We start from the raw sequence: 20,571 nt of genomic DNA, 5'->3' as shown, positions 1-20,571 counted from the left end.
CACTAGCGTTTAGCCCCTCCGCTGTTTTTCACTGAAGATTTGTATCAATTGATTGTGGGACAAAGCAATTTATATGCACAACAATACATTGCCACCCACCCAAATTCAGCCCTTGGCAGTCAATTCGCATGGAAACCTATCATGTACCATGCGATCCGATGCAGCAAACATACTGCGTTTGCAACCTGCATTTAGGGTGTCGTTAAGTTAACATTGCAGATCACAACTGTAGTGCGTTTTGAACGCAGTGCAGGAAACGTACACAGAAAGCAGGTTCTCATGTGAATGGGCACTTAGCAAGAAACATTTTTTTTTGTTTTTATTTTTAATCTATAATTAGTTTCTTCAACAACTAAAAAAACGAATGCAAAATGGGAGAAAACAGAACAAAACTGTATGGTAGACATATGTGCAAACTGATGTAACCTGAATTAGTATTCATAATTATTTTTTTTTAGCAAAAAACATGACGTTAGATTGTACACTTTACCGACCAGGGTCTTCTGATTTCTCCTGTATTGAATTGTATTGTAACTGTACTGTCTGCTCTCATATTGTAAAGCGCTGCACAAACTGTTGTCTCTATATGAAATGTGTATAATATAAGTATCTGTAATAAATAAATAATAAGTAATAATAATAAAATGACTGAACTGATGACGCCAGTGTGAAAAGCCCCTACTGGGTTTGCTTTAAGGCAGGCATGACACGGAGCATTTTTTTTTCACCTTTTCTGCATTCCTCTAGTACGCCAATGTTCACCAGTACCCCAAGAGAAACCAATGACTTTTGGGCATAGGTCAGCACATAACTCTTTCTGTTGCCTTACCGGATGCACAGCTTGGTGCCTGAGCAGAAAATCCCCAAACCAGAGCAATAAAGCATGTTTTGCCCTTCTGATTGCTGCATGGGGAAATGCATTCAAACTCCCATAAAAAAGCAACAGGACTGTTAGGACTAAAATAAATATTAAGTAAAAGCTTCTTTTTTTTAAGGATGGATTTGGGTGCTGCAATCAAATATCCCAAAACTAGTTTTTCTGTGTATGGAATCATTACATGCTATTTCTATTTTTCTCCATAATTTTGTAATTTTAGCACACTAAAGCACAGTGCTGTTTTTATTGTTTATGCAGTATATTTGTTTCTTCCTTCATTATGATTAGGTAGCAGAAAAACTGCATTCATCCATTTTTGACAGAAACAATTGAGTACTGTCCGTGATACTTTTTTTTATTTGCACTAACATACAATTTTGAGGACAAGCTTTCGGGGAGTGTCCCCTTCTTCAAGTTCCAAGCAGTACTATACAAATCACAAAGTTTTAGCAGAATGTTATCCATTTTTGAAAATTTGAAGAACATAAATCCTGGCTGATCTCTTGGAAGGTAGAAGTCTAAGAACACATTCCAGGGATATTACATCTGATTGAGGAATGTAGTCTGCAGCTCTGAATGCCCTAAAATGCAAGAATGCTGTCATGTCAAACATTTGTTGGCTGTTGGATGCATCCCTATTCTATGTATTTGTAAACCATAATTAATGTTGAGTGAGATTAGCATGCCTGGTCATTATCATAAATTAGAAGAGCTCCCTACTTACAGCATTACCTTTGATTTTATAACATTCACATTGTACTAGCAATACAAACATTAGTTTTTTTTGACAATTCAATATAAGCTTACTTGAAAAATCTCCTTTATTTTGTAATTGTTGCTTGTCTGCTGGCCATCTTTTTCTACAACATCCTGGAATAATTAATTTGCTATATTTTCGAGGACTACATATACCATGGTACCTTACTGTCTGCAAGCTATGATTCCTGTACTTACTCCGCCTCCTGAAACGTCTCCTCTCAGCACTTAAGTAGTTCAGCGGGTTCTGTAAAATGTGTGACACAGCAGCACATATTCACAGGGCATAGTGACTGTGTCACAGAATTCAAGGAAGTAAATGTGTGGGATTCTTCACAAAGTAAGTTTCCAAACTTCAAGATCATTACGATTAATAGGGATAGGCTAGAAATAATTGAAATACAATATGGAAATAAATATATGATTTAAAATTTTAACCATAGATACACTTTTATTATTATGTTGCTTCTTAATGTTTGAATGAGTCAATACATTTGAATGCTAGAAGTCCTAACATGATGATTACTAAACAGCACATGCCTTTATGAAACTTGAATATATACAAATGCATCAAGGAAAAAACAGTCATCCCTTTAGACACCCTTGCACATCCAGAAAAATTCAAGAGAGGTGCAGTATTAGATTTCCTTTCCACATGAAAAGACTGGAGCTATGAGATATAGCATATGGGGCCCTAAAGTGGTTCTAAAGCCTCAAGGTTTTTTTTACCTTATTGCATTCTCTGCATTAAGGTAAAAAACCTTTTGAATGCAGCCCCCGCCTTCCCATACATACTTGAGGCCAATCTTGATCCAGTGATGAGCACGAGAGCAACGGCCCTCTTGGTTCTCTCCCTCCCTGGCTCCCGCTGCTGTCAAGTAAAGCCAGTGAGGAGAGAATGGGGCGTGGGGCCGAGCAACGCTTTGTGTGTCAATGGACACACAGAGCCAGCTCAGGAGCGAGCCCACATGAGCAGGTAAGTATAAAATGTTTGTTATATAACAAAAAAAAAATTAAGGTTTTACAATCACTTTTATGTAAACTGCAGATTTTGATACGAAGTGGTATGAGAAATTTTCGAGACTAGTTTAGTAATGCTCCAACAGATGGCAACACAAGGCTGCACGCAGAGTCACAGGGAGCACTGACCTTCATAAGTCAGTGTGCTAAAAGACATCATCCAGTGTACATCAAAATCTGTACAACTGGTGCTATTCTGACCACGTGAGTTACCATGTCTGATATTTCATCATGGATAACAAAGAGCAAATGTGAAATTCTGCATGAAATTGCCGTAATGCTGCAATGAGTCGTTTGAGGTGATTTGAATGGCACGCGCGCTTGAAGAGCAGAAGAACATCACTGGAAAATGATGAGAGATCAGGAAGACCTTCAACAAGCTCCACCCCCAAAAATGCCCTCTTCATGCAGAATTTCACATTTGCTCTTTGTTATAACCTACTATCCATGATGAAACAGCAGATGTGGTAACGCACATGGTCAGAATAGCACCAGTTGCACAGCTCGCAATGTACACAGGAAGATGTCTTTTGGCACACTTACTTATGAAGGTTGGTGCTCCCTGTGACTGTGAGTGTAGCCTTGTGCTGCCGTCTGTTGGTGTGTTACAAAACTTGTCTCACAACGGTTTGAACCACCTCGTACATAGAGCAATGGCTACATGGCATTTCTCAAGGTAGGTTTGCTGATGGTAAAAATCAGAAGCACAATTAGGAGATAGGCAAAGAAAGTTGTCACCATATAACAGCAATTGGTAAAGTGAAATTAGTACATCCATGACAGGTTGACCAGGTATTATTTTAATGGAAAAGCACATTTAATGATTTTTTAAATTATATTGTCATGTTGTGTATGTTGGAGTTACACATTCTTTAAAATAGGCTGAAAATTAACTATATCTCGCAAAGATTCTATTAGGAAAATCTCTACTTGAGTTTTTGGATCTACACACTTTCTTCTTTGAACAATATAATGTCATAACTTATGTTTCCAAAGTCGTACTAAATCCATTATTACACTGAGGGTCCATTCACAGAAGGTTGAATTGTAGTTATACATATGTCAAAATGTGCTCTCCAAAACACTACATGGCACCAGGAAAAGAAAATTACGGTAAAAATGAAATTACATTTTTCAATTTAATGCGCTGCATTACTGCAATCTTTTAATTTTGAATAGGCCCCAATGCAGTAGAAACCATTCTTGATGGATTTGTTTTCCACCACACCGCATGTGAATGGTCTACCAACACGCCACAGTGCAGTTAAGATCAGACATGCACTATTTTTCCAAAGCAGTGAACTACAACTAACGGTAGTGCATTACAGTGCATTGTGGTACTCTGTAGTGAAGGTCTATTTGATTAGTGCATTACCACTATGTCACAATGTAAGTTGGCCCTTAAATATAATGATCACATTTTTTTTTATTTGAAAAAAAATTGGAGCTTTAAAGGTTTGGATATTGCACTCTTTCTTAAGTGTTGACATACTCAGTGATGATTTTTTGTTTAGTGGAGATCATATTATTCTAGAAATGCTACAAAAAGATAATAGTCTATTGTTTCCAAGACACACCCAAATGCGCTGTCCTGGTTTTCAGGAAGATGTGGTTTATGGGTGATTACAGTTTACGCTGAAACTTCCCTTATGAATAAAATTACACATTTAAACATGACCATGAAGAGTTTGGCGACTCGTGACTGCAGCTGAAATAAAGACATTCCTATGACAAGTGAGCTCTACATTGTAGAGCAGGGGTCTCTATAAATATTTCATAATGAATATTTGACAAATACTCGCAGTCCTCCCTTACATCAGGATTCCCATCAGAGTTCTCCCTTATATCAGTGTCCCCATTACAATCCCCCTTACACTGTTAGGCCTTGTTTAAATGGGGGGGGGGGGTATTATGGGTGGGAACTCTTTGATTTACCTGGTGTTCAACTATATATTTTAAACATATCAGACATTCAAGATGCTTTGGGAATTAGAGACACTGCAATAATAGGAAGTACATTAAAAATGGCCATCTTGAATGATGAAAACATTTTCCAAAGGGAGAGGTAGCAATGACTCCCAGCCACAAACTGGGATGGTGGAGGTCAGTGCTGCATATAATCAGTATATGACGAAAAAAAAAAAAAAAGCTACACAGCTGTTTAAAGCCCAACTCTAGCCTACTTTTTTGCAGCTTTAAATGCACTGTCACAGGGACAGGAAGAAAGAGGAAATCTTCCCAGTGGAGGCACAGACAACAATAAAAAGAATTTCAACTGGAGTTAGGATTTCTAAGTGACCACTATCAAGAACAGACCAAGAGAATGAAGGGATGAGTGCAGCATCACTGGCCCATGAGACTTTTCTGACCTGCTGCCCGATCTTGCTAGCAGTTAAATATTTCTCAGACATTTGTTGAGCCAACGCCTTGCAGAAAGACCAAAGTACAGCTGGTAGAGGAGTCCTTCAGCCCGGTTTCTTCAAGTGGTGAATGCGATACGTTACCCTATTCCCACTTCATCAGCTCGGTAAGGCCTATCTTTATTATTTGCTACTGGTCCAACTCCAAAACCTTTTGTGACAAGCATTGGTTTTGCCAAAAGGTGTCATATGGTGCTGTACAATGACCAAAAGCTAGACATGTGTCTATGTATTAAAATAGAACTATAGGCAAAATCTTTATTTTAATTTTAGAGAAAATTGGTATTAGTGAGTACTTGAGTACAAGTATCGGTACTTACACTCACCAGTAAAAAACAGGTATCGGTGCATTTCTAGTTATAACCCGTCAGATTTTTTTTTTTGCCAGCTGTGTCCCATTGCAGAGATTTCCCTTCACTTCCTGTTCCTAGCTATACAGGAAGTAAGAGGAAATACCTGCCAATAAAGGGTATTTCTTCGGGATCCCCAAGTCACCAGAACTAGTGTGACTATTGATAGATTTCCTCTCTATTACTTTTCTGAGGACAACACAAAATTTGGTATTTTCTTTTACTTTCAATGATAACGGTAGACAGGACAAATAGAGAAGGCGAATATCCTTAGCGGGGGCATAGACAGTAATAAACACTGGGGGTTCTAATCCCTCTCCACTCTATCCAAAACTAAAAAGTTTTGTCTTTAGTTATACTTTAAATCAATCAAGAAAGAAGAAAGGACATTTTGGATTGCCAAAATACCAGCATGGCAACAAACTTCAATACTAAATATACTAAACTAAACAAAAAACAAACCTTTCTGGCAATATTAATAGTAATCCATAATATTTTTAGGCCCTTATTTTGTTATGTACTGTAAAATGTTTTTTGACTAGTATTTTAAATTCTCCATTTTATTCTCTATATTTACATTAAATCTTTTTCTACTTTGAATATTTATCAGAAAAATTAATTACCTCAAAGAGCTAGTGGAACAGCCAAAAAAAAAAACTGACTGCCTGTTGACATCCTGTTAAAGAATTGAGTTCAAGTCCCATTAAAAATTATGTTATCAATAGAACTCAGGCCCATGAACAATAGCTGTTGTCTATCTGGATTCTCAATCACAGACACGTGTTAAATCCAACATTGCAGACGCTATGCAGCAGGTACTGATCCAGTCATCTGGTGGTTTGAAATGTGGCAAAATCATTCATTAGAGAGGAAAACATCTCAGAAATCTAGTAAATGCACTCAAATATTTCAGTTACAAGCAGAAGATAAGGCTATACTGGATGAATCCCAATATATTCTACTAAAAACAGTTGTAACTCACATGAGACAGAAAGGATGACACATTTCCATATAGTTTTGGAGCAATATCTAAATTAGATTTTCTAAATCTGGGTTCTTTGGAAACCTAGGGTTCCTTCTGAGGTCGCTAAGGATTTCTTGAGCAGTGAGCAATGGTAAATGGATTTCTTATATACACTAAGCACCAATAAAGGATACAATTTTCCTCTGACAACCAATATAAAAGGTCACTTCAGCACTGACCACTAACATTGTGGACACAACTTTCACCATATGTGTTTCTTTCTTGTTATTATTATTCAGTACAAAATTATTTTGTCATATACACTAGGTGGGGTTAAAAAATGTTCTGCTCCGGGTGTCATATGCTGTAGGTAAGCCACTTTTATTTAAAGCTTCTGCTACTTACTGATGATGCTAATTTCCTGTGAGCTGTAGGTATTATAATTTGTAGCAAGAGGTTCCCCAAAGGCTGACCTAAACACTATTGGGAAGCCCACTTGTATGCCTGAGAATTATGCTGGAGTGGCGTTGAAGCAGTGAAATTGCAATGTGTCTAGACATTTATTTTTTCCCAGATAACAGGCCTACATGGGATACTTGTTTGAGTTTCAGTGCCCTTTGTTACCCTTTCTCTAATGATTTAATGAGTGAAAATAGTGCCCCTTTTATATGCCAGCTGTAAGTGGGGCCCAGTGCATTTGGGGTATGGGAGCAGAACACCCCTGATCTGCAGAGATGTGGTGCTGAGCTAGAGCTGATCTAAAGAGCCCTCTGGAGGGCTGAACTGCCAGGGTGGTGGGAGAGAACACTTAGAAGCAGACAGAAAAACCTTGACTGACCCTTGACTCTCACCTAGCAGGTTCCATGGCTTGGGTTAGAGTGGCCCCTAGGCCTATGAAGGATCTCATTTGTGTGTGAGGAACAACACCATGAGTGAGTAACCATCTTTGTAAATAGATTGTAATACCTGGGAAAGATGGGTTTACTGCTTGTAGGACCTTTAACGGTTCTGCACTTGAGTGACCACTGTACAGTAAGTGATGAGAAAGAGGAGAGCGCTCTGCATTGTGAACTGTTATCAGTCAGTCTGAACTGTCAATGTGCTATAAAGTGCCTGTAACTTAAGAATTATGCTGGAGTGGCATTGGAGCAGTGAAAATGCAACGTGTCTAGACATTTATTTTTCCCAGATAACAGGGCTCAGGCCTGGGATACATGTTTGAGGGAGCTTCAGGCCCAGTGAAGGTGACACAAAATGGAGGAGTTTCCCTGAAACTGTGGGTGACTGTCCCATGCAAGAAGCAATGTGGCCACCTTACAGTTGCAAGAAAAAGTATGTGAACCCCTTGGGATTACGTGGAGTTTTGCATGAATTGGGCATAAAATGTGCTCTGAACGTCATCTAAGTCACGACAATAGAAGAACACAGTCTGCTGAACATAATACTACACAAACATTAGATGTTGCCATGGTTTAATTGCACATAACATGTAAACATTCACAGTGCAGGGAGGAAAAAGTATGTGAATCTTTGGACTTAATAACTGGTTGACCCTCCTTTGGCAGCAATAACCTCAACCAAACGTCTCCTGTAGTTGCGGATGAGACCTGCACAACGATCTGGAGTCATTTTGGACCACTCCTCTTCACAAAATTGTTTCAGTGTAGCAATATTCTTGGGATGTCTGGTGTGAATCGCTCTCTTAAGGTCATGCCACAGCATTTCAATCGGGTTGAGGTCAGGACTCTGACTGGGCCACTCCAGAAGGCGTATTCTGTGCTGTTGCAGCCATTGTTTTGTTGAATTACTTGTATGCTTTGGGTCATTGTCCTGTTGCATCACCCATCCTCTGCGGAGCTTCAGTTGGCGGACAGATGGTCATACGTTTTCCTGCAAAATGTCTTGATAAACTCTGGAATTCATTTTTCCATCAATGACAACAATCCATCCAGGCCCTGAGGCAGCAAAGCAGCCCCAAACCATGATGCACATTTTATGCCCAATTCATGCAAAACTCCACGTAATCCCAAGGGGTTCACATACTTTTTCTTGCAACTGTACATACTCTATCCTATGTATTCCCTGGATGCCTAGATGCACAGATACAATTAATTTGCCCCACCCCCCACCCTTTCTCAACATTTTACCCCAGGGAAACCCTTGAAATATTCCTTATATTGGTGGTTAGTGGGGAAAATGCTCCTTACCATTGGTGGCCAACAACAAGAATACTCCTTGAGGCTACAATCACACCAGCGATTAAGGCAGGTGAAAATTGTAGCAACAGGAATCTTCTGATTTCTGCTGTGGCTCCGAGCAGCACACACAATACATCCAACAGTGATTATAGCAGGTAGTGGCTGGCTGTGTAGAAAGCCACGAATACCTGCACTGCCTGTTTAAGTGAACGGGGCCGGCTGTTGTATCTAATTTTGCACTGGCCCTTGGTGTGAATGTATCCTTACATTTGTGGCCAGTGGCAACAATACTCCTTGGTGGTCAGTGAGGGGAATGACCCTTGCATTAGTGGACAGTGGGAAATATGCTCCCCTTACAGTGGTGGTCATTGGGAAGAATGCCCCCCTTACAGACAGCTGAAAACATCATTGTTGTCAGGCTATTGGCTCTGCCAAGTGGCATTGGACCTGCATTTATGCAGGATTGGATATCAGATCAGAGATCACAGTTCATGGAACCCCTAGAAAACCCTGGAGGAACCTTATGGTTCCATGCAACCCTGGTTAAGAATGGCTGCTCTAGTTTAATAAGCATATACCACTGCTTACTTCCCAAATCAAACCCTACATTGTGCCACAGGTTTCACTAATGACAGGAAGATATATCTAAATAGAAAGGAATACTTGCAGAACTCCCCTATACTGAAATATCAGGGACAGAATGGTGATTAGGCCTCCATAGAACATACATCACCCACCAGATAATCTAGAGCAGAAACGTGTCCTATGTGTAACTCAGCAGAGGGTACATTCCTATACATGTCCTGGACATGCCCTAGAAGAAGTAATTTTTGGAACACTGTTGTTATTATAGTTCATTGAATAATTGAAGCCTCACTTGCACCAGATCCCAAGCTGGGCTTCTCGGAAGACCTGTCCAAGAATAACCCTAGAAAACAGCTTATTAAGCCACTATTCTTTTATGCATGGAAAACTATTTTCTTGAAATGGAACCCGCCTGCTGTCCAACCCACAAATGTCAGCTGGACAGATTTAGCAAACAGGACACTGCTGCTATACAATTAAATCTATCTCAGTAGTAACTTTCCAGCAATGTTTCAAATGGTATGGTGTACCCTGGATTGAATTGATCACGCTGGCATATCTACAACTGCCAGCTCACAATGATCCTAAATCTGGCTCCCAATCTGAATGAGATGTTGATGACTTCTTTAAAAACGAACAATTTCTTTATTAGAGCTTACAGAGTAAACCTGGCCATAAACCAGAAAAATGTAATACAAGAAATGTTGGAACTTTTGTTTAATTTTCTATTGGTTATTTTTCAGAATTTGTGTAAAAATGTTTTAACGATATTCTACTGATGTATGGCCAGCTTAACCCCCCTGAAACAAGAGAAAGAGGTTAGAAAAAATAGACATCTGTGTGGCCAATGCTTAAGCTGATAAATGTAATCATGTAATTGTTTAATGCAATCCAATGACCAATTCTGGCAATTTTACAAGTTTGGGAGACAGATTGTTATATTTTGTAAAAAAAAAAAAAAAATTATCTGCTTTATTTACAGGGCTTTTTTTAAAATAAATTTTGGGACAACTGTCTTTCCTGAAGCAAAGAATGTAGACTATATTATTTTGCAAAAGGTTCCAAAACAAAAGCAAATCTGTTTTATGCACCACTGTCATTTTCTTTGCTATTCTAATGCTGATTGTTGCCAGAACCCTGCACCTTTATAAAAGGATTGACTTGCTACAGTTCGCTGCTTTAAAGGATAAAGCTACTCAACAGCTTTCCATGATATATCGGCACCACAGAACAATATTATTAAAAAATGATAGTTGGACAGTTACTGATGCTGCAATCTCAGAATACCAATTAAGAAAATTACTATTATTATTCGGTCTTCCTTACTCTAATGTCTGAAAGAAGTACTGTTCTCATTACTCGTGTCACCAGCAGTGTTAACCATGGTGGAGCACATGTCCAAGATACAGTATATAGCAAACTATCGAATGGGCGTGTATAATTATATAATAATATATATATAATAATATTATTATATAATTGTTTGTGTTTTTTTTGCATGCTACTCACATATTGAATATGAGAGTGCTACTAAGCATACCAAAAATATCGTACGATCCAGGACAACTTCTCATGTATGTAGCAACGTACCACCTGTAATCAGAAGTTAAGTCATGTACGTGTAGCCCCTCTGCAGATGTAGCAATAAGATTATCACCCCATTATTGCTATTATAAATATTTTTATCCTGAAAATAATTTTTTTGTATTTAGGAGAATTTCTGTTGTATATGAAGACTGTTTTCATTGCCCTTTTTCCTTCCGGGTTATTTTCATGTTTCTGATCATGTGCAATCTTGATCACACAAATTTCGTGCTTGACCCTTCGGATAATTTTGCATGAACGGTCATGATCAGCTTTCAAAAAGCTGTGTACTAACAGATAATTGGATGGTTGCTCCAAATCTTTTTTTTTTGTCCGATTTTCTCATTATGTGTACTAGACATTACTTTATTTTACAAATTCATATGGTAAGAAGACCTTTTCCTTTATGAGGAAAGCTGAACTATTGAAACGAGCCCCTATGCCCTAAAAACCTTGCAGGCACAGGTCCCTAACACAGTTACTTTACTGTATATACAAGTACATCCACACCTGGGGCAAGCAGTGTGGGAGGCAGCTGCCCTGCCACTTTGTTTGCATATTGTGAAGATACCAATGCACATGGAGAAAACCAACTCAAACATAGTAAGAACATGCAGAGCATTTATTTATTAAAGAGCATTTATTTTTAAAAGGGTTGTAATAGTATCAATCTCCAACAGTCTCATGTATGTAGTTTCCTGCATATAACTATCTGCTGAAGTGTGTCTCCAGTCGTCCTAGATTGTCATTGTAGTCTCTGACCATCCTTTGTCCTATGTCTGCAGTTTCTGACTGTTTTCTGTAACAGTAAATTCACTGAATGGACCTTTGATGAATCACACGCCACACTTGAGGACCACAGTGGTTAAGCCGTTAACATTTTCACCTGGCAGCACTAGGGACGTTGTGAGGACTAGGATCGGAACCTGAAACCTCTGCTGTGTCTGACAGTATCTTTTCTTACTGAGCCACCTGAGTTGCTGGTCAGCTCCCTGTCTGATTTGTTAGAAAACTTTACCTTTTATCTTGTTTCTCTTGACCTTCCTATTTTTTGGTCAGTCCCTGTTTGCCAGATTACTGTGCTCTCTCCAGCCAATATCTTGCTCTTGTCACTCCTGCTGCCATCTGTATCTTCCCTACCACTCAATATCAGCCTTTGGTTTGTTCCTCGACTATGCTACCCCTTGATCCGAATCTGTAAACAATTGTTAACTACTTTAGACTTGTTTACTGACTATGCTTCTGCTTGATTCCTACCTGCTACTGGAACCTCGGCCTGCTTACCTCCTGGTAGGGTGATCCTGCGGACCGCGCCCTGGTACTAACACACAGCAAATCCCATCCCCACCATCAGGGACTTTTAGTGAATACAGGTTAGTGCTTAGACCCTGAGCCTTAGGTGAGCCTGCGTCATCTGCCAGGGTGACCTGCTTGTAAACCTATCCTGCTGGTTGGTGGGAGCATCTCTACTGCTTTAGCTGCTGATAGTGACAGTTGTCAGTTCAAATCCCAACCACTACTAACATGTACTTTGCATGTTCTCCCTGTGCCTGCGTGGGTTTACCCCAGGTACTCAGGCTTCCTTTGACATGCTAAAGATATGCTGGCATGTTATTGGCTACAGTCTAAATTGGCCCTAGTATACATATGAATGTGAGTTAGGGACCTTAGATTGCAAGCTCCTTGAGGACAGGGACTGATGTGAAAGTACAATATATATGAACTATATAAATACCTGTAATAAATAAATAAAGTTGACCACCACTTGTGTAGGTGATAAACCAGGACTATACCACCTCATGAGTTCATAGTAGAACATGTGCTCACATCAAGCAGTACCAGCATGCCCTTGACTTGATCACGTGTGAGAAAAAAAAGAGCAGAAACATCAGAAGTGACAGTACACATGAGCCAGTTCATTGGTGGCATTATATTTTATCAAGACACAACCGTACAGGACAATAACCAAGAAAACAGTGCATTAAAAGAACATTTGTGTGGGTAGTGGCAGGAAATGAGGATGCATATGAACTAATCCTGACTAGAGATAAGACACACATTAAACAATGGGAACACTAAATATCTCAACTTCATAGAAAATAACAGAATTTAAGGCAAAAAAACAGTAAAGAGAATACATTTAACATACACATGCAATAAACTATTTGCAGTTGCAAAAGAATCTCTAAGCAAAATAAGGAAATATGAACTGACCATACTACCCCACCCTTATTTTGCAATCAAAGGCTGAAATAATTATTTTATACAAATAATATACAATATTTAAAGGGTCAGTCACTCTAGTGTGTTGAATCAACTGAGAACTTCTATCTTTCAGAAACTGAGACTAAGGAATCTCCTTCATACCTCAGTGAAAAAGGTATCGCTGAAGAATTGCATGGCTAGGTGACTACCTTATGGTGGTTTTGAAAGGTGTATAGAGCTTGGAACCATGGTGTACTGATCTCACTTAAGCACTAAGGTACAAAGATCAGGACTGCACTCTAATGACATCAACCATTCATTTGTACTACAAATCCATTGGCTTCTGCACAGTCCCCGCACCCTTGGCCAAGCCTTCTTGATGCGTTTCACCCAAATTGGGCTTAATCGTAGACATCTACCTTTACGGTTAAGCCCAATCCAGGTGAAATGCCTCAGCATGGCGTGACTAAGGAAGGGGACTGTGCAAAAGCCAATGGATTTGGAATAAAAATGAATAGATTATGCCATTAGAGTGTGGTCCTAATCTTTGTACCTTGGTGCTTATGTGGTGCAGGACTTGCTCCTTCTGGAACCGGCACCAAGCTGAGACGAGATACACAAGAGGTTTGGAGTGACGGTATCTTGTTCTTCTGGCTGTACTGATCTCACGGTTTCAGATGCTGAAAGCTAAAAGAAACCGATGGGTGATTAAACAACTTTAGGTAGACTGACCATTTTATTCAGACTAGTCTCATAAAGCACAAAAACTGTCAACATACATAGAAAAATAGGGTAATGCACAGGGCTGTTAAGGTTAGTTTACACTTTCAGCATTTTAAACATAAATAATTGTTAAATATAACTTTACATATACAAAAAGGAGGCACATACGTGTCTGGGTAATTCTCCCTTGTGGACCTGGTAGTTCATTTTTAGGCCTTTTGGCTGTAAACTATTAAACAAATACATGCTACTTGCTCTGTACCACTTAGCATTAGCAAGGCGGATTTCCATGAAAGGCGAGGATGTACATAAATGAAGAACATGGGCCACTGTACGTGTACTTTTACATGGGCCAATATCTCTGCTGTACAGAACAGATGTGGAGGCAGCCATGTTTTGGGATAGATAAAAATTCCAGGCATGGTATATTCATTCTTACATAGATACATTCGGCCAGCATGGACCAATAGAACTATGTATATACCATACCTGCCTGATGCCCCTGAAGCTGAAAATCACTAAAGTAGACTCTGCTACTCCAGTGATCACCACTGACTTCTAAGTCCCGTGCTGAGCAGCCAGACTGATGCATCACGAATACAGGAGGTCAGCCGCTCTGCATGGGAGCTATGCACCCGAGTGCATCACACTCATCCAATCAGAGAACCCTTTGCATTAATTCATAAAATGCAAAGGATTCTCTGAATGGTGCTGGGGCTGCGTGGCTAACCTCCTGTATTTATAGTGCTTTAGGCTGGCCACTTAGCATGGAACCCAGAAGCAAATGGAGATTGCTGTAGTAGTGGTGCATACTTTCCAGCTTTCAGGGGCATCAGCCAGGTATAGTATATACATAGTTACATTGGTCCAAGCTGAACCAATATACCTATGTAAAAATATACCTTGCCGGGTATTCTTCTTTAATATTCATAAGCATGCAGTCTATCATTTCACCTTTGACTCATTAAGTAAAATCACTAGTTTCTACAAATTAGATAGACTGAACTTTGCTCAGTCCACAAAAATGTCTGACTCAACAAACAAACATTCAGGTTCTTCATAATGCAGTTATACAGTGTGCAAACCTCAAATTAAAAGTTAGGACTGATAGCTGCATGGCTAATGGCAAACACAAAATACATAGGACCTAATTTTCTTTCTAAAGGTTAAAAAAAGGCTGCAATAGGCATATTCTGCATCACCAAACTGTTAACAGAATTGTGTATTCTTATGGAGAAAGAGGGAGCTGCAATTACTGTTCTGTGCAAGGCCAGTGCAGTGTTTACATCCACTGACCACTGTATGCAGTCAGAAATGGCCGGCATATACTTGGATGGGGTAGTCCAGGGGGCAGGTCTGTGTCAATCCAGTTTACAGTGAATAGTGTCCTGCCTGACATAGATCCTGTTCCTATTCCTCCCAGTGTATGTGCCCATCTTGACTGCACATAAAGCTTGCTCCATACCAGCTGGGCATTCCAAATTAAATGTTTCCTGGAAAATTGTACCCAGTCATAATTAAAATTTAAAAGAAGCATTACATCTGCCGGTTGCAGCCCTGCAGCTGTTTCTGAAACTAAATGTATCCTCCAAAAGGAACTGATTTATTATAGCTGAACTCCAGCCAAAACATTTTATTTAATTTTTCAATAGCGCAAGGAAGGGTTACAGCCTCTGAAAGGTTTTCGTTGCAGTCTGCGTCCCTATTGGGGAGATCTCCCCTCATATCCTGGCAACACGGAAGCAGGGAACATGGGGGCAGGGAAATCTATCCAACAGGGACTAAGACAATATAAAAATACATTTTAGTAGAGTGGGAAAGGATTAGAAGTTTTAACAATATGGTTGATGATGTCTAAGCCTTCCTGCCTGAAAAAATAAATGCAGGAGTTATGCTGGCTATACACATTAAGATTTCTCTTGTTCAGCCCTGCAGGCTGAAGGTTTAAACCACTCCATTTGCCTATAAATGTTTAACAGTGCAGATCGAAAGATTTGCAGTGCTAGGTATTGTAATCAAATTCAGACACTGGGGTTATTTTAACAGCCACCGGTGCTGGTTATCAAATACTTAAACATGGCTGCGTTTGGCTAAGAACTTTCCGCCTGGCTCCTTTGATAAAAGTCAGTTGAAAAATTGAGATTTGTCAAGCTGGATGGTGCGAACAGGACCACCCAGAGAACAAATTTTGGCCAATATATGGCTAGCTTTATGCCTAAACCTTCATTAAGCAAAATAAGAACAAGAGAAAATGTGAACACAAATGGACTTGCTGCTATCACAACAGGATTCCTGTGTACTTTTCCCATAAAATGGAAGTGAATTCTGATCAGTTGCTATTGGCAGCAAACATATCATTATTCTTATATTTGTTTCTATAGTTATACTGAATCAAAGGCTGAGATCTGAAAGTCTGAATCGGATTGATGCTTTTTGGGCAACTCAGCTGTTTAAGTCTAAGACACTTTAATTAACAATTGTGCATTATTAAAGCAGAATTCCAGTGAAAGCTTATCTAGTCTTAAAAACGTCATCTCCCCCTTTCTAACACCCTGTCAAAAAAGATCTATATACTTTTGAAGCCGCTCTGGTCCGGTACCGTCAGCCAGTGGCTGCAGGTGAAAGGAGAGAGTGCCTGACTACAGCTGTGAAAGCAAGGAGCGATGACATCACCTGTAAGCTCCCAAGGTGCAACGTTGTCAGCTGTCCCCGCTTTCTTCTGCAGACGCAGCACCACAAAATAGGTAAGCACATACATTTTTCTTATACAGGTTTGATCGTATAAGTGTTAGGAGTGGGGAGGGAGCATTTTAAGACTAGTAAAGCTTTAGCTGGAATTCTACTTTAACTGTGTTTCTTGGAGAAAATATTGACTTAAATTGGTTAGAATCTAAGTACCAATAAAAAAAAAAAAAAAAAAAAAAAAAGAAGTGCTTAAAGCAGAGCTCCACCCAACAGGGGAAGTTCCACTTTAAAGACTGGTCCCTTGCTCCCCATCAAGGATTGGCACCTTTGGGGAGCGGGTACCCGGAATTGACAGGAACCCGCTCCCACTTCCACTGCAATCGTCTAGGCGATCGGAAACGGAAGTTCTCCTCCCCCCTCCCCGTAATCTTCTGGGACACGTGACAGGTCCCAGAAGACTATGGGACCATTCAGAAAGCGCAGCAGTGGGCACCCGGCTGAGAAGCCGAAAGCTGTCACAGCTGGGTGCCCACACTGAAGATGCCCGTGCTAAGAACACCAGATGGCCGGTGAAATGGGCTACGGGGGAGGATACTGCAGAATCGAAGGACAGGTGAGCGGCTACAATTTTTGTAGCTGCTTTTATTTTTTTTCCAGTGTGACTGGAACGCTTTAAGCTCAGCGTGTTTATCTCCCATGAGTTCAAGAAAGAGCTCTCTGTAAAAAAAACGAACAAAAAAAAACCCATAATAATAATCAATAATAAAGTGATCCAGTTGTTTACTAACATCTACATCTAGGGTTCTTTTCAAGCACATAATGATTAATATTTTAGTAAAGCATATAAAACTATGTATTTTAATAAAGGTGATTTGGGAAATTTAGCATGCAGATGTGTAGATGGTATTTAGCATAACCATTTCAGTGCCGTGGGACACAATAGTTAGCAGTGGCTGGAAGGAGAAACTACAGCATGTGGCCGTAGGCATCCAATGTACCCAGAAGTGCCAAATGCTGAAGATTTATGCTGATGGATTTGATAGGATTCTCAATAGCAATATATGGAGGGAACATCTCCAGCACTCTGGCGGCAGGGTCTTCCACTCTAAATCCAAAACATTGTGAGAGACGGGTACTTTTCTGAACCCACCAACATGTATTCCTGCAGGGTGCTGTGGTCCCATCAAAACCTACTTCACTACAGTGGACAGTAGTGATATAGAGGTCTGCAAGAGGAACCACAGTGCACAACAGGGGCCACTCTATCCAAAACAAATGTTGACTAGCATTGGCGCCCAGAGCTGCACAAGAGAGTAAAGATTTAAAGGGCTATATCACCTTTCCAGAAAAAATGTAAAAGGTGAACACCATACACCCTTCCCCACCCTCCTGGTCTCCGCTGTACTTACCTCCAAGGATGTTTAACTGTTAGTGTCGACACAGCCAGTCCAGACATTTGAAATCCCCACTCTTCTCTGTGCAGCACTTCCAGGATGGACCAGAGTGATTCACTGTGCAGGCACTGACCAATCAGAATTTCTGCACAAAGAGCAAGAAGAGCAGGGATTTCAAATCCCCAGATTCCTGGACTGGCTGCATGGACACCAACCATTCAGCATCACCTGAGGTAAGTACAGCAAGGACCTGGGGGGAGTGGAGGGTGTATATTGTTAGTACAGCTTTACATTTTTTTTTCTGTAAAAATAAGCTAATACTTTAAATCACCATGTGACAAACAGGAAAGTATAAAGATCCTTCTTTGCAGGGTGTTTTCAATTTTTATTCAGTGGTGACATGGTGACCAGGCAATGAGCTATATATGAAGCACAACTGCCCGTAAAAAGCATTATTCTGAGCCCTCTAACTGATAAAGGGTGAAAATGTGCCAATGGCTCCTTTTACTTCATTGCTCTATGTATGACATTACAAAAATAATGGTTAGCACAATTATAGTACATAACTATAGTACTTAGGGCACGGTAATGCTGCTGGATTGACATAAACAAGGCCAAATATTTCTCCTGACTAGATATATAAATCATATTACTTGTAGGATGCTTATCAAAATTCCATAGATTCCACAGTTCAATAAGTTACAGTACAATAGTCAAGATAGCATGGCATTCCATGTCTGTAGTGTATATATCATCTGTCTGGAAAGGCTGTAGGGAAGAATAATAGGTAAAGCACAAGGCAAGACAGCAATAAAAAACAGCTGTGGAGAAACTGCATTTTGTAATAAATGTGTTCTAGCAAAGTATGACATTACCAGAAAAGTGATCATGCTATTGTCTACTCATACTATGTTAGAGTTCATTTCAGCATCGCTTGTTTTCAACCGCTTCACAAAAAACTACATACAGAATTATACATTTCTATTCAGATTGTGTTAGTCTTTGCTATCCTTTGTAAACATATTGCTCTCTTCCTTTGATGAGCAGAATATGTCAGTCTTTATTGGTCCTTATATGTGTTAAGAATGGCAGAGGTCCTTCTTTTGGCAGCATTTTCAAACGACAATGGATGCTTTCCAGGAGACTAAAACGAGAGCACTGATCTCTTCAGAACAACATCTTTGGTCGGCTGTGACTCAACAAGTGTGAATGGTGGGATCCTTTGCTGTAAGTTGGGAAAATGGATACCCCCTATAATAAACTGACCTCTACTGGCCTTCAGAACAAATGTTCAAATCCAATAAGAATGAACTGAAAAGTTCACATGGAAACCTTCGTCATATTCCAAGTACATACTTCAAAATTCGAAGCAATGCCTAGGTGACGACTTCAAATGTTTGCCAGTGACACACAACTTGAGTAGCATTGTCTGAATTCCAGCAGAACATATATTGAAGCCAAACACTATGGCAGTTTTGTAGACAATGTTGATATGCAGAAGAGCCTGAGACACAGTGAATTGCAGTAACTCTGGGGTATGAAAGGTTTACACTTAAAACGCACAATAAACTAGTTGTTAATCTTACACCTGATCCAGCATTGTCTGTAGTGCTTTCAGTTTGTCTTCATAGGAAAGCACTGAATCTCCCAGAAGCAGCCGGCAGGCTTAGCCAAGCTGCTTTGTGCTCCACCAAACAAGCAACATAGCACCACCAGCGATCAGGCCACCCCACAGCCATTTGTACAGGAATCCAATAGGCTAAGGAAAGAAAAGAAAAAAGATTACAACATGATCATATTGCCATATAGTAAAGTGCACACAGCAACTCATTCTGTGGATACCATTTCTAGAAACATTCAGAGATGGCAAAAGGGGACATCTTTAGCACAATGTAGGAAAGCGGACTTACCTACTACCATTCCCCCAGAGACACATAGCATTAAAGATGAATGCACAAAAAATAAATGGGAAAAGCCACACATAAGGCTAGTTTACTGACCTTCAATTTTTTTTTTTTTGGGGAGGGGGGGGGGTTTGTGGCCAACAGGAATAGAAAATGTCACAGCATCAGTGGAAGTAAATCATGTTCTCTCTTTGCTATTAGTGGAATTATTATTGCCCTATCGTTGGTGTCAGTGGGAGGAATAGTGCCCCATTATTGATGTCAGTGGGAGGAATAGTGCCCCATCATTGATGTCAGTGGGAGGAATAGTGCCCCATCATTGATGTCAGTGGGAGGAATAGTGCCCCATCATTGGTGTCAGTGGGAGGAATAGTGCCCCATCATTGGTATCAGTGGGAGGAATAGTGCCCCATCATTGATGTCAGTGGGAGGAATAGTGCCCCATTATTGATGTCAGTGGGAGGAATAGTGCCCCATCATTGATGTCAGTGGGAGGAATAGTGCCCCATCATTGATGTCAGTGGGAGGAATAGTGCCCCATCATTGGTGTTAGTGGGAGGAATAGTGTCCCATCATTGGTATCAGTGGGAGGAATAGTCCTCCATCATTGGTGTCAGTGGGAGGAATAGTGCCCCATCATTGATGTCAGTGGGAGGAATAGTGCCCCATCATTGATGTCAGTGGGAGGAATAGTGCCCCATCATTGGTATCAGTGGGAGGAATAGTGCCCCATCATTGGTATCAGTGGGAGGAATAGTGCCCCATCATTGATGTCAGTGGGAGGAATAGTGCCCCATTATTGATGTCAGTGGGAGGAATAGTGCCCCATCATTGATGTCAGTGGGAGGAATAGTGCCCCATCATTGGTGTTAGTGGGAGGAATAGTGTCCCATCATTGGTATCAGT

The 20,571-nt window shown here is 40.2% G+C and overlaps 1 protein-coding gene across 2 annotated transcripts in view; it reads right to left on the bottom strand.

Annotated features, from left to right (window-relative positions):
• Positions 1-12,669: 12,669 nt before the first annotated feature.
• The window catches only part of LOC149465204 (uncharacterized), a 167,453-nt gene continuing 159,551 nt past the window's right edge, over positions 12,670-20,571 (bottom strand). For both annotated transcript variants that reach the window (XM_089673529.1, XM_089673528.1), the window contains exon 8: positions 12,670-19,520. In XM_089673529.1, coding sequence (XP_089529655.1) covers positions 19,428-19,520 — 93 coding nt within the window. In that variant the 3' untranslated portion in view covers positions 12,670-19,427. The remainder of the gene's footprint in view (positions 19,521-20,571) is intronic.

This window comes from Staurois parvus, unplaced genomic scaffold (assembly GCF_062004578.1).
Source record: "Staurois parvus isolate SC_StPar_1 unplaced genomic scaffold, SC_StPar_1.0 ptg000140l, whole genome shotgun sequence".
NCBI lineage: Eukaryota > Metazoa > Chordata > Amphibia > Anura > Ranidae > Staurois > Staurois parvus.
Note: the sequence above shows the minus strand (reverse complement) of the source record. Positions and strands in the feature narration are given on the sequence as shown.